The following is a 12953-nucleotide window of genomic DNA, read 5'->3' on the forward strand; positions in this document are numbered from 1 at the left end:
TCATCGGGTAATAATCATAAATCACAGGTTGGCAATATCACAAACGTCGACACTGATCACGAGTATTTATTGAAAAGGTTTATTGTATTTTACGGTGACACTCTTGTTTTTTCCCCTCCTGATTTTGTTGTATTTATCCTCGTTTTTTCATTCATCTTCTTTATCTGCAAGTTCTTATTTTTCCTTCTTTTTTTTGCTTTCATTACTATCGTCTTTTTCTGCAATCACTTATATCTCTTTTATCTCCCTTTTTTTTACGTTCAATATCTCCTTTTTCTGTAATCACTTATGTCTGTTTTATCTCCCTTTTTTTTACGTTCATTATCTCCTTTTTCTGTAATCACTTATGTCTGTTTTATCTCCCTTTTTTTTACGTTCATGATCTCCTTTTTCTGTAATCACTTATGTCTGTTTTATCTTTCTTTTTATCTTCATTATCGTCATTTATTTTCAGTCACTATTATCTTTTTTTATATTTCTTCCTACCTTCATTATCTTCTATTATCTTATTTATCTTCCCTTTTACGTTCATTATCGTCTTCTTCTGCAGTCACCATTATCTGTTTCAGCACGTAGTCTACTCTGCTTTCAGTCATTATCTTCCTTTTTACAATCATATAATCTGATTTACTATATATCTTCAGTCCTTATCTCCTCTTACTTTCCACTCCTACTCTAACCTCATATATATATTATCTTTCTTTCCTGCAATCAGTATTATCTATCTTTGCATATAGTCTTTTCTGCCTCAATCATTATCTTCCTCTTCACAATCAATATTTCCTGCTTTTTTACTTAAATTTTTTATCTAATCTTATCTAACTTTTTCCATATTTTATTTTTGTTTTCTGCACAATCAGTACTGTCTATTTTTGCATGTAGTCTACTCTGTTTACAATCCTTATCTTTCATTTCACAATCATTATTACACGTTTTTTTTTTATACTGTCCTTTTTTATATACACAGTCACAACTTTATTCTTTTCCACAGTCAAAAGTCACGTACCTTTCACTTCCACTCAATATATATTCCACACACATTCACCATATGAGGGATTATATGAGAGGAGAGAGGAATGCAAGGTAGAAATGGAGGTATCATAAGAGGAAGGATTCAAGGAAGGGAGGTGAAAATAAGAGACGGAGGAAGCGAAAGAATGGAAAGAAAGAAGGTTGAAAGAAGTATAGCCAGTTTTACACAATCACTATATATCTACTCTATGCACAGTCCTTATCATTATTTTTTTTCCTACAATCCGTAATACCTAGAATTATTTCACTTTCATTCATTATCTACCATGCATGGAGTTTTTTTATACGTAAGAAGATGAAATATATAAGAAACGACATACCAATGAAAAATAAAAGGATAGTATATTAAGAGGCAAGAATATACGAATTGAAAGCCTATATATGGAAAAAGTACGAAATAGATTACGGTGGACGAGTGAACGAAGGAAAAAGTAATAGTTAGTTCGTCATAGTAGGTTACGTTCTATATTGTAAAGAAGGAAGGTTGGGAAAGAGAGGGAAGAGGAGGTTGGTAGAGACAGAAGAGAGAAAAGAAAGGAATAAGAGGAAAAAGATTGAAGTGAATGAAGGATAAATAAGTGGAAAAGAAGAACAAAAACTGGAGGGAGGTAAGAGGGCGGGAAAGAAAGATGGGAAAGAAAAAATGGAGGGAAAAAGAATGAGGGAAGGAAGAAAAAAAGAGAGGTAGTGTGTGTGTGTTTTAAGAGACTCATGATGGTTGGGTTACATAAGGGAAATAGGTGTGAGAGAGGAGCGAGTGTAAAAGAAGCGTGTCCATTGCGTGTCAGAAGACGGAGGAGTAGGAGGAGGAGGAGGAGCTGAATGAGGAAAATATTTGGAAGGGGAGAAGATATGTGAGGAGGAGTCACGTGAGAAGAGGTGGGGAGAAGTGTCGAAAGTGAGAAGGAAGAAGAGGAGGAGGAGGAGGAAAAGTAGACAGAGGAAAAGGAGGAGGAGGAGGAGAACATGGACAAAGAGAAACAAAAGCAGGAAGTGAAGTACGAGAAAGTGAAGAAACGAAGGAGGAGGAGAAGGAGGAACAGAAGACGAAAGAGGAGAGAAGGAACAAAAGTGATGAGGAGAGGATACAAACATAGATGAAGAGAGACGGAGCAGATAGAAGGAAGGAAGAAGCAAGGGAGAAGAAGGTAAAAACGAAGGGGAGAGCTGAAGAGGAGGTAGGAAGACGATGGGGAGAAAGAGGGAAGAATGAAAGGAACAGAGCCAGATAAAGGGAAGAGGATAGAAAATATAATCAGAGAAAGAAAGCATGAAAAAGAAAGAAGGAAATAGCGAGGTGATGAACATAAACAAACGAAGGAAAAAAGAGAAAGGCAGGAGAGCCAGGTAGGTAGATAGGTAGGGAAAGAGGGAGAGAAAGAGAGAAAAAGGAGAAAGAGCCAGTATAGGTAAGACTGTGATAGGTAGATAAGAAGAAGGAGCAAATAGAGAGAGAGAGAGAAAGTAAAGACAAGCAAGTAGATGACAGATAAGCAGGTAGGTAGGAAGGTAGGTAGAATGAGACGAGCCAAGAGGGAGAGGCAAGCACGTAGGAAAAGTAGAAAGGAGGGCGAAAAAAAAGAAGGCGGGAAGGTAAGTAGGTAATGAGGTAGGTTGGAAGGAAGAAGACAGAAGGGAGAGGGAAGCAGGTAGGGCAGGTAAGGGGGGTTGGTAAGGTGGTAGGAAGGTAGGAGAGGTGTAGCGTGAGGAGGCAAGGTGAGGAACGGGCGAGGGGGACGCGAAACTTGAAGCAACTTGCGAGACGGTAAATAAACAGCGGTCAGGAAACGGGAGCGATGTATCAAAACACACACACACACACACACACACACACACACACACACACACACACACACACACACACACACACACACACACACGTTCATGGATTAATTGATATTCGAAGTTTTAATTCCCCAGCGATAAAAAGTGAATGGCCGAGTGAAAGGATGCAGAGTTTGAAGAGGTTTGGAATGCGTTATGTTGTATTAATGTTGTTGTTATTGTTATTATTATTATTAGTGCTACTTTGAATACTACTACTACTACTGCTACTACTACTACTACTACTGCTGCTACCATTACTGCTATCCCATTCGTGCAACTGTCTAATTCCTTTTCCTATTCCTCCTGCTCCTCCTTCGCCTCCTTCTCCTCCTCTTCCATTCATACTCTCCTTCAAAGCCTAATCCATCTTCTCACACACGAAGCATAACATTTTCTTACATCCTATTCACACGCACGGAGACGGTGAAGGAAGGGGAGAGACAGGGAGAGAGAAGCTGAGATGATTACTGCGTCTTGGTGTGGGTCTTTGCAAACAATACTTAGAGGAAAAGATACAAGAGAAGAAAACATGTTAAATAAGAAAACGGGAAAACTGAGAGATAGCTGAATATGGATAACGAATGATTGCGAAGAGTACGCAGAGGAAAAGATACAAGTAAGAGAAGGAAAACACGTTAAATAAGAAAATGGGAAAATTGAGAGACAGCTGTATATGTATAAAGAATGACTGACTGAGTGGGAAAGAGAGACAGATAGAGAAATAACTGATATATGAGGACCGTTGGAAAGGCTGTTCAGCTGATTATATGATGATGAAATTAAAAAGTATAATTATTACGGAATACTGATACTGAGACTGCATAAAATAAATTGACGCACGGAACAAGTCAGAAATGAAAAGAGAAATGTGGTAAAAATGAAAAGAAATAGAATGAGTGGGGAAAATAAATGAAAGGAAGAAAAGACGAAAGGAAAAATTTCATAATGGTTTGAAATTAAAAGAGAAAACAAAGGAAAACATAAAAGAAATGAAATGAGAGGAAAAAAAATGAAAGGCAAGGAAATGAAAAAAAAGGACTAGTATCTTTGAGAGAAAGAGAGAAAAAGAGAAAGAGAGTGAGTGAGAGAGCTTACTGAATATAGAAAAGAGAAAAAAAATGACATGAGGGAAGGAGAAATGAGATGCAAGAAAATGAAAGGAAATGAAAGGATGAAAATGCAGAAGAAAACAACAAAGAGAGAGAGGAAAAGAGAGTTTACTAGAAAACAGAAAAAGGAAAAAAATAAAGAAATGGGAAAGATTAGCTAAAAAAAAAGTAACGAGGGAAAAATGAAAAGAAAGGAAAGAGGAAAAACGGAGGCAAGGAAATGAACGGAAAAAAGGAAGAAATATATTATCTTTGAGAGAGAGAGAGAGAGAGAGAGAGAGAGAGAGAGAGAGAGAGAGAGAGAGAGAGAGAGAGAGAGAGAGAGAGAGAGAGAGAGAGAGAGAGAGAGAGAGAGAGAGAGAGAGAGAGAGAGAGAGAGAGAGAGAGAGAGAGAGAGAGAGAGAGAGAGAGAGAGAAACACAACAAAAAAAAGAGAGTGAGAGAGTTGACTAAAAATAGAAAATAAGGGAAAAAATTAATATCGCAAAGTAAGGCGCTTCGGATCCGTATTTTGTGGATCGGCGCGGGATTTACGAAAGATGAGAACCGGATTTATAACACGGAAGCCGATCGTTACTATTGAAATTTACATGATTCTCTCTCTTCCTCATCTTCGTCCTCTTTGTCCTCCTCCTCTTCGTCCTCCTTCTCCTTCTCTTCAGTCTCCTTTCCTTCGTTTTCGTTTTCCTAGTTTTCCTCTTCCTTCTCCTCCTCTTCATTGTTTTTTCATTCACATTCTTTTTCCTCCTTTTCCTCTTCCTCTTTGTCCTCCCCTTTCTCCTCTTTCTCCCCCTTTTCATTCTTGTTTCCTTCATTTTCATTTTCCTCCATTTCCTCTTCCTCTTTCTTCTCCTCTCCATTCTCGTTTTCTTCATTTTATTTTTCCGCCTTTTCCTTTTCCTCTTGTCCTCCTCTTCTTCCTCTTCCTTTTTTTCTTCTTTTTCATTTTCCTCATTTTCCTGCTCGTAACAAATTTTTCTAACTTCTGCTCCTGTCTTTTCACTCTCTCTTTTTTTGTTCTTTTTTTCTCTTCTTCCTTCCTTCTTCCATTCCCATCTCCTCTCTCCAGTCTTTCCTTTCTCCTTTTCTTCCTTTCTCTCTTTTCCTCTTTCTTTTTTATCTTATTATTATTATCGTTATGGCTACTACTACTACTACTACTACTACTACTACTACTACTACTACTACTACTCCTACTACTACAACTACTACTACTACTACTCTCACTACCACTGCCACGCTCATGGACATCAGTATATATTCTCGTCTTTATTGCAGCATCACTCTCTCTGCCGTTCTCTCTCTGTATAATAATAGTAATCGTTATTATCAACATTAACATAATTTCTCGCTTTAGGTAGATTAAACTGCAGGGATGGGAGAGAAAAACACATATATACACGACGTTATGATGATGATGATGATGATGATAATGATAACAGATAGTAATTATGGTGCTACTACTACTACTACTACTACTACTACTACTACTACTACTACTACTAATAATAATAATAATAATAATAATAATAATAATAATAATAATACAGCCATTATTCCAATTACTACTATTAATAAGAATGAATAAGTGAATATAAATCTAACATAACCATTTCTTTACAAAATCTTCATAAATAACACACAACTCTTTTTTTTATTTTTATCCACAAACCAAATATATAAAAAAAAAACGTATTAACACGAACTCCATTTTCATCACTTCCTTTAAAACCAAAACTCATTAACAACAAAATAAATAACAAAAACTGACAAACTAAACGACTTCTCATATACTCACCAAACCAAATATTCCAAAAAGCATTATCAATACGAGCCACATTCTCCTACTTTCCAACAGAACCTAAACGAAACACCACAAACCAAAACAACTCCAATACTCACAGTTGACCGCCAGCAGGATCCTCTTACTGACGGAGGGCGGCACACCGTTGGAGGCGATGCAGAGGTAGGCGCCGGTGTTGTTCCTGGAGACTGACTGCAGGCTGAGTCTTCGTCCCAGGTGTTCCTCGACTGCGTAAAGAGAGAGAGCAGGTGATCATGAGTAGGAGGTTGGCTGGTGGGGAATATAATGGGTTGGGGGGGTGAACGAAACGAAGAGGAGGGAAGGAAGGGAAGAGAAGGGAAGGGAGGTTGGATAGGAGAATCGGAAGGGTAGGAATGCAGGGAAAGGGGTTAGGAGGGATAGAGAAGGGTAGGGAGAGGAAGGTAAAGCAAAAGGGGGATAGGAGAAGGAAATGATGGAAGGGAGAGTAGAAATAAAAGTCAGGAGTTAAGAATGAGAGAGGAGAAGGGAAAGAAGGAGAAGGTAAGTGTTAAGAGATGTGGAGAAAGGAGAAGGAAATGGAAGGAAGAAAAGAACGAAAAGGAAAGGGAAGGGAAAGTAAAGTAAAGAATAAGTTAAGGAAAGTTAAGAGGTGTGGAGGAAGGGGAAGGAATTAGAAGGAAGAAATTGGAGGTTAAGAAGGGAGGGGAAAGGGAAGGAAAAGTAAAGTAAAGAATAAGTAAAGGATAGTAAAGAGGCGTGGAGGAAGGGGAAGGAATTGGAAGGACGAAATTGGAGGTTAAGAAGGAAGGGGAAAGGGAAGGGAAAGGAAAGTAAACAATAAAAGAAGGTATTATGTATTCAAGTGAAGACAACATTTTGGTATCATTTTCAATTTGTATCTTTTTTCTTCCATCTCCTCTTCCTCCTCCTTCCTCCTCTTCCTCTTCCTAAGTAACACAAGTATTTTTTCACACTCATTCCATTAGCTGTAGTGAGTTTTCTCTCCCCTCTTCACTCCATTCTTTCCTCCTTCCTTCTTTCCTTTTCCTCTCTCTTAATTATTCTCTCTCTCTCTCTCTCTCTCTCCATCCCTTCCTCACCCTCTCGCCCTCCTTCTCTCCCTTCCTTTCCTCTTTGTCTTCCTCCTCCTCCTCCTCCTTCTCCTCCTCCTCCACTCCGAAGTTGGCGGATCGCAAATTCAAAGTTAGAGCAAAAAATTCTGAGAAAAAAAAGAGAGTGAGATGTACAACTTGCAATGAGGAATGGTAATGCGAAGGGAAGGGGGGTCTCTCTCAGAATCATAGACGTACTGATATCTCTCTTTTTCTTTTTCTTATTGTTTCTTCTAAAAGTCTTTCTCTCGATGCCAAAGTTTTCCATTAGCGAGTCAGAAGTCAAGATATATATTTTTTTTGTTATTCCAAAGACGAAAGTTCACGTCTATGCTACTGTTATTTATACGACGGGTACGTGTTAAGTTATCACCCTATTTTTCCTTCACCCAATTCCTCTCTTCCCCTCTTCTCTCCCTCCCCCTCTTCTCCTCTCCCCTTTTTTCTACCCTTCTCCCTTTTATTCCTACCCTCCCTTTTTTCATTTCTCCTCTCCCCTTCTTTCTATCCTCTCCCCTTCTTTCCATCCTTCTCCTCCCTTCTATTCCTACCCTCCCTCTTTTCATTTCTCCTCTCCCTTTCTTTCTATCCCTCTCCTCCCTTCTATCCCTACCCTCCTGAATTTAATCCGTCTTCTCCTCTCCACTGAATGATAAATGTGTAGAAATGAACGGAGAATATAAGACAATGGCTACGGATTATAAATATTCCCCCTAGTAATGTAAATTATGGTTGTTTGAAAAGTAATATAAGTGATAAGTGTAGAATAAAAATTAATAATAAGTGTAAAAAATAAAAATGAAAAGAAAGCATCATTCACCTTTTTATAATTCTGTTTTAATATTGTGAGTGTTGCCATTTAGATAACTCAACACGTTTTATTTTCTTTACTGCTATTAATTATGATGAGAAACAAAGGCTGGGTGCTCTGAATAAAAAATAAGAGATGTACTAGGGCAGGTCATCCCTCTCTCTCTCTCTCTCTCTCTCTCTCTCTCTCTCTCTCTCTCTCTCTCTCTCTCTGCCACACACCACAACTTTCTATATTAAGCACATCAACTATTCTCAAGTCTTTTCATTTCGTCATCATAATTTATCAAGCGCAATAACAAGGCCATTATATATCATCACGCATTAATTAACCGTTGTCTCGTACTTTGCATACTATTAACCGCATCACAGTTTCAGAAAGACTTAATATCCGGGGTCCATTAACCTCCTAACTTTGGAACTTGGCCTATGAAGCAAGACTCAGGAGGCATGAAACACAACATATATATACTCTGAAACGCATAAGTAAGATCATCTCGCGAAACTTATTGAAATTAATACTCCTTCTCTGTGCTAGTTAACCTCAGAGAAAAAAGGAGAAGGGGAGAGGAGAGGAGAGGAGAGGAAAGAAGAGAAGAGAGGAGAGAAAAGGTGAAAGAGGAGAAAAACGAAGAGAAGTGTAGAGAAGAGAAGGGAAAAGAGAAGACAAGAAAGGAGATGCAAGAAAAGAGAAGAGAAGAGAAGAGAAGAGAAGAGAAGAGGCAAGAGGGGAGAAAAAAGGAGAAGGAAAAGCATGTGAATCAAATCTCACATATCAAATCTTCGTATCATCTTTCTCGTAACTTATGAACTCCTCCAATTTATCTCTTTTTTGATCCTAACTTACTTTGAAACTCAACATATACCCTGCAACATAGCATACCGTAAAGCATACCATACCCTGAAACGTGATAAACACCCTGAAACTTCCCATACACTGAAACGCACTGAAATACACTAAAACGTATCATGCAACCTCCTCAACTGGACATTCATACGCTGAGCTACACAACGCCATCTATCTCCTAACATATCCACCTCCCCTAAACTTTGCATATTAAAACCAGGTCATGCATTGGCGAGGGAGCTCCGGGCATCGCTTTTAGCATATTAGAATTACCGTTGGACTCGTTGTTGATAGCAAATGTTGTGATTAAGGCGATTAGGAGTAATGGAAGGAGGGAAAGGGCAGAGTAGGTAAACGGAAAAGGAGATGGAGAAAGGAAGGAGAGAGGGAAGAAAGGATGGGAAGGCAGAATAGTAAAGGAGATTAAACGATGATTGCTTGCACTTTTTGTTGGTTATTTATTGTTTCTTTTCTCGTTCTTCCTTATCCTCTCTTTGTTGCTTTCTTTTATGTTCTTTCTTTCGTTTCTTCATCAGCTCATTCATTGTTTTTTTCACTTTTTTTCTTTATTTCCTCCTTCCTTCCTTCCTTCCTTCCTTCCTTCCTTCTCTCATTTATTCATCATCTGGGTCAACGATTTTTCCTCACGAGAACACAAACTTTTCCTCTTCTTTTCCCTTCTCTTCCTCTTCCCTTTCTTCATCTCCTTCATTTTCTTCAGTCGATCGAAATACCTCAGCTAGTCATCTGTACAATCTCACTAAAATATCCTTGAAAAATATTGAATCTCACAAGCAAAATATGATCAAGATTTAAAGCTGTTGCAAGTCTGTTTTTTTATATATTTTCTAAGGATGGTATTAGAGCCGGTAACCTCACACTAAACCAAATCATAACTTCCTGAATCGTGTTGAGATCTACGTGAATAATAAAGAACACTGTCAGGGTCCGCTTTCTCAGACGCTTTGGGATTTCACACCTATTTCCGAATGCCACAAAGGAGATAATATAGTCAGATTCTCAAGAGTGTTTTTTCACGTCCACGGTACAACGGAACTAAGGGCTATGCCAGTTTTATTCTTTACATATCGAATCACTGAACTTCCTCTAAAATGCGTTGACAGACAGAGCTAACCTTTTTTTACTCGCTCACTCTCTCAAGAATATGTAATTACTCAGTGCTCTTCTTGGGTGTCACAGTTTTTCTCCCCTGCTTTTTCGGACGTCAGGAAGGAGACACGATAGACTAAACGTTCGGTCGCTTGCTTGATAAGGTTACAAGCGACACCACCGAGCGAATGACGGCTTACCAGACCTTTGTGAGTGGATAAAAGTTATATGAAGACAGAAAGATGACCAAGCTTGAGGTACACACATACACACACACACACACACACACACACACACACACACACACACACACACACACACACACCAAAATGATAATCTGAGCGAGTGTATAGTAATTCATCAGGGAAAATACTACAAAAATAGACAAATTCCTTAACAGCGGAGGCAAAAAAGGTGAAAATAATAGAGATAAGAAGATGGAAAGAGGAGAAAAGTAAGGAATAATCACAGAAATGAAAAAGAAAACAAACAACTGCAGTGATCGTTCAGCAAGCACAAAAAAATAGCAATAAAAAATAAGGAAAAAAACGAAACGGAAAAGAGAAAGGAAGGAAGGAAAAGACGAGGGAGAAAAACAGAACGAAAAAAACTATAAAAAAAACATCCAAAAAACGCAGCAAAACGAAAAGAAAAATAGAGAGAAGGAAGGAAAATGTGAGAAAGGAAGAAAGAACGAGAAAAAAGAAAGAAAAAAAACAGATAGGAAAAAACACAACAGTAGGAAAGAAGAAAAAGAAACAAAGAACGAAGAAAGGAAGGAAGACAACATATATACATACCCGAAAGAAAACAAACAAACAAACACGAACAATAATAAGAAAAAAATCCCATAAAACGAAAATAAGAAACAAGGAAAAAAGAAAAGAAGAAAGAACAAACACATACTTCAACAAAACACACACACACACACACACACACACACACACACACACACACACACACACACACACACACACACACACACACACACACACACACACACACACCAAGCAAACATCAGCATAATGTAGCGAACACCAACCCCATCATTTAGCGCCTGCACGGTAAGGTCACAATGATCTTTACTCTGTCGCCAGGAATCAAGGAGAATCAATAGACGGAGTGACGTGAACGAGAGGTAAACGAGAGAAAAGTGAGACTCGGGCATGCACAAGGAGAATCAATAGACGGAATGACGTGAGGGAGAGGTAAACGAGAGAAAAATGAGACGTTGGCCAACACTAGTATCACCCCAAGCTGCTTTTTTTGCCTTTTTTATTATTTAGAAACCGACATTTTTCTCGACAAAGGAAGAGTGGATAGAATAGAAGAGATGCCTGACTCACAAAACTCGCTGCTGCAACTCAAAGGGCAAAGAAGGAAAAGGTAAGGCTTGAAGAGTTATCAGTTTATATTAAAGGGTCGTCTTGCTGCTTCTCTCTTGAAATAATTTAAATGACGAGGCGTGGCTGCTCTTGAGTCAACTAATGAAAAAGATGAAAGAAAAGCGAAGAGTGAAAGAGTAATAGAAAAATAAGAAAAAAAAGTCAGATATTGATTATGAACTGCATTATAAAGTTACGCTATAGGCATGGGCTGTGGGGGTGAGGGAGGGCGGAGGTATGTAGTTAGCAAGTTCAAAAAGAGTAGTTAGCAGGAAAACAGCGTGAAAAGGAAACCAGGGAGGCGGAATATGAAAAGGCAGAAAAGAGAGAGAAATAAAATGTTTGCATGGATATATGTATTTATGTATGCATTCATATATGTAGGCATGGACAAAGTGTGTGTGTGTGTGTGTGTGTGTGTGTGTGTGTGTGTGTGTGTGTGTGTGTGTGTGTGTGTGTGTGTGTGTGTGTGTGTGTGTCTGAGTGTCTGTCTGTCTGTATGTATGTATGTAGGCAGGCACATGTGTGTAGGCAAGCAGTCAGCTCAAGGGATGTTCAAGAATAGGTGTAAGAGTGTGTGTGTGTGTGTGTGTATGTATGTGTGTCCTTATGTACGTATACGTGTGTGCTTCGACGTCTGACTGCGTGTGGGTTTGTGTGTATGTGTCTGTGTGTGTGTGGAGGTCTCATAAGAATCAGCAGGTATGGGATGAGTCTTTGCGAGCCTTTCCCTGCCTCTGCCAGCCTCTTGCCGCCTCCGTAACGCCGAGTGAGGGCCGTGAGCCGTGATTGCATTGCCCAAACACCTCCAATTAACAGGCTCAAGCGACAGGTACGGCGGCCATTATCGGGAAAGCAGCGGCGATTCATCTATTTTTCGCGCCCGTGTAGTGATGTGATGGTAAGAGAAGAGGAGGAGGAGGAGGAGGAGGAGGAGGAGGAGGAAAGGAGAGGTAGAAGAGGAGGAGAACAAGGAGGACAAAAAGAGAGGGAACGAGTACGAAAGAGAGAGTGTGTGTGTGTGTGTGTGTGTGTGTGTGTGTGTGTGTGTGTGTGTGTGTGTGTGTGTGTGTGTGTGTGTGTGTCCTTACTGCGGAAAATATTCAGAAATTAAAAAGAACATGAAAAAATAGTTAATATAAAGAGACAGCGAGCGAGACTCCAGCGTGTAAAAATACATTAAATATGAACAGTGTGATTAGGAAAGACCCCCTCCCCCCCACACACACATACACACACAGGTCGCTGAGCTGTGGGGTGCAATGAGGTTATTTTGTTTGACGTCGTCGTGTGTGTGTGTGTGTGTGTGTGTGTGTGTGTGTGTGTGTGTGTGTGTGTGTGTGTTGCGGTAATGATTTTGTGGTCTTTACATAATTTCGTATATTCACCATTTTATATTTCTATTATTAATAAATTATTCAAACGTATTAGATGAAAATAATGTTACTACTTTATTCTTGCACTGATCTTTGCCTTTTTTCCGATATATTTATGTTTGTTGAATATCTAACTAGCGCTTTAGTAAGTCTGTCAGTCACTCCCTCCCTCAGTCAGTCAACCAGTCAGATATCTTTCACAGTTACTCCATCATTTAGCTAGTTATTTAGTCGTTCAGTCAGTTAGTCAGTCAACCGGTCAGGCAGTCAGTTATTCAGTTATCTTGTCAGGCAGTTGGTCAGTCAGTCAGTCAGGGAATTAGTCAATCTGTCAGTCATCCAGTAAGTCAGTCAGTTAGCCAGTCACTGAGACAGTCAGTTAGTCGGTTAGTCATTCAGTCAATCGGTCAGTCAGTCAATCAACCAGTCATCCAGTCAGTCAATACGTCAGGAAATTAGTTAGTCCATTTTTTCTATCAGTCAGTCAATTATTTATAGTCAGTTAGTACATCATTCAGTCAACAAGTCAGTCAGTCAGTCGGTAGGTTAGGAAAATATC

General features: G+C 39.1%; 1 protein-coding gene across 1 annotated transcript in view; it reads right to left on the bottom strand.

Annotated features, from left to right (window-relative positions):
- The window catches only part of LOC126999798 (protein amalgam-like), a 77653-nt gene that overhangs the window by 32643 nt on the left and 32057 nt on the right, over nucleotides 1-12953 (bottom strand). Inside the window, exon 5 of the mRNA XM_050862760.1 lies at nucleotides 5871-5999. Within this exon, the coding sequence (XP_050718717.1) occupies nucleotides 5871-5999 (129 nt within the window). The remainder of the gene's footprint in view (nucleotides 1-5870; nucleotides 6000-12953) is intronic.

The sequence above is a fragment of the Eriocheir sinensis genome, chromosome 17 (assembly GCF_024679095.1).
Source record: "Eriocheir sinensis breed Jianghai 21 chromosome 17, ASM2467909v1, whole genome shotgun sequence".
In the NCBI taxonomy this organism is placed as follows: domain Eukaryota; kingdom Metazoa; phylum Arthropoda; class Malacostraca; order Decapoda; family Varunidae; genus Eriocheir; species Eriocheir sinensis.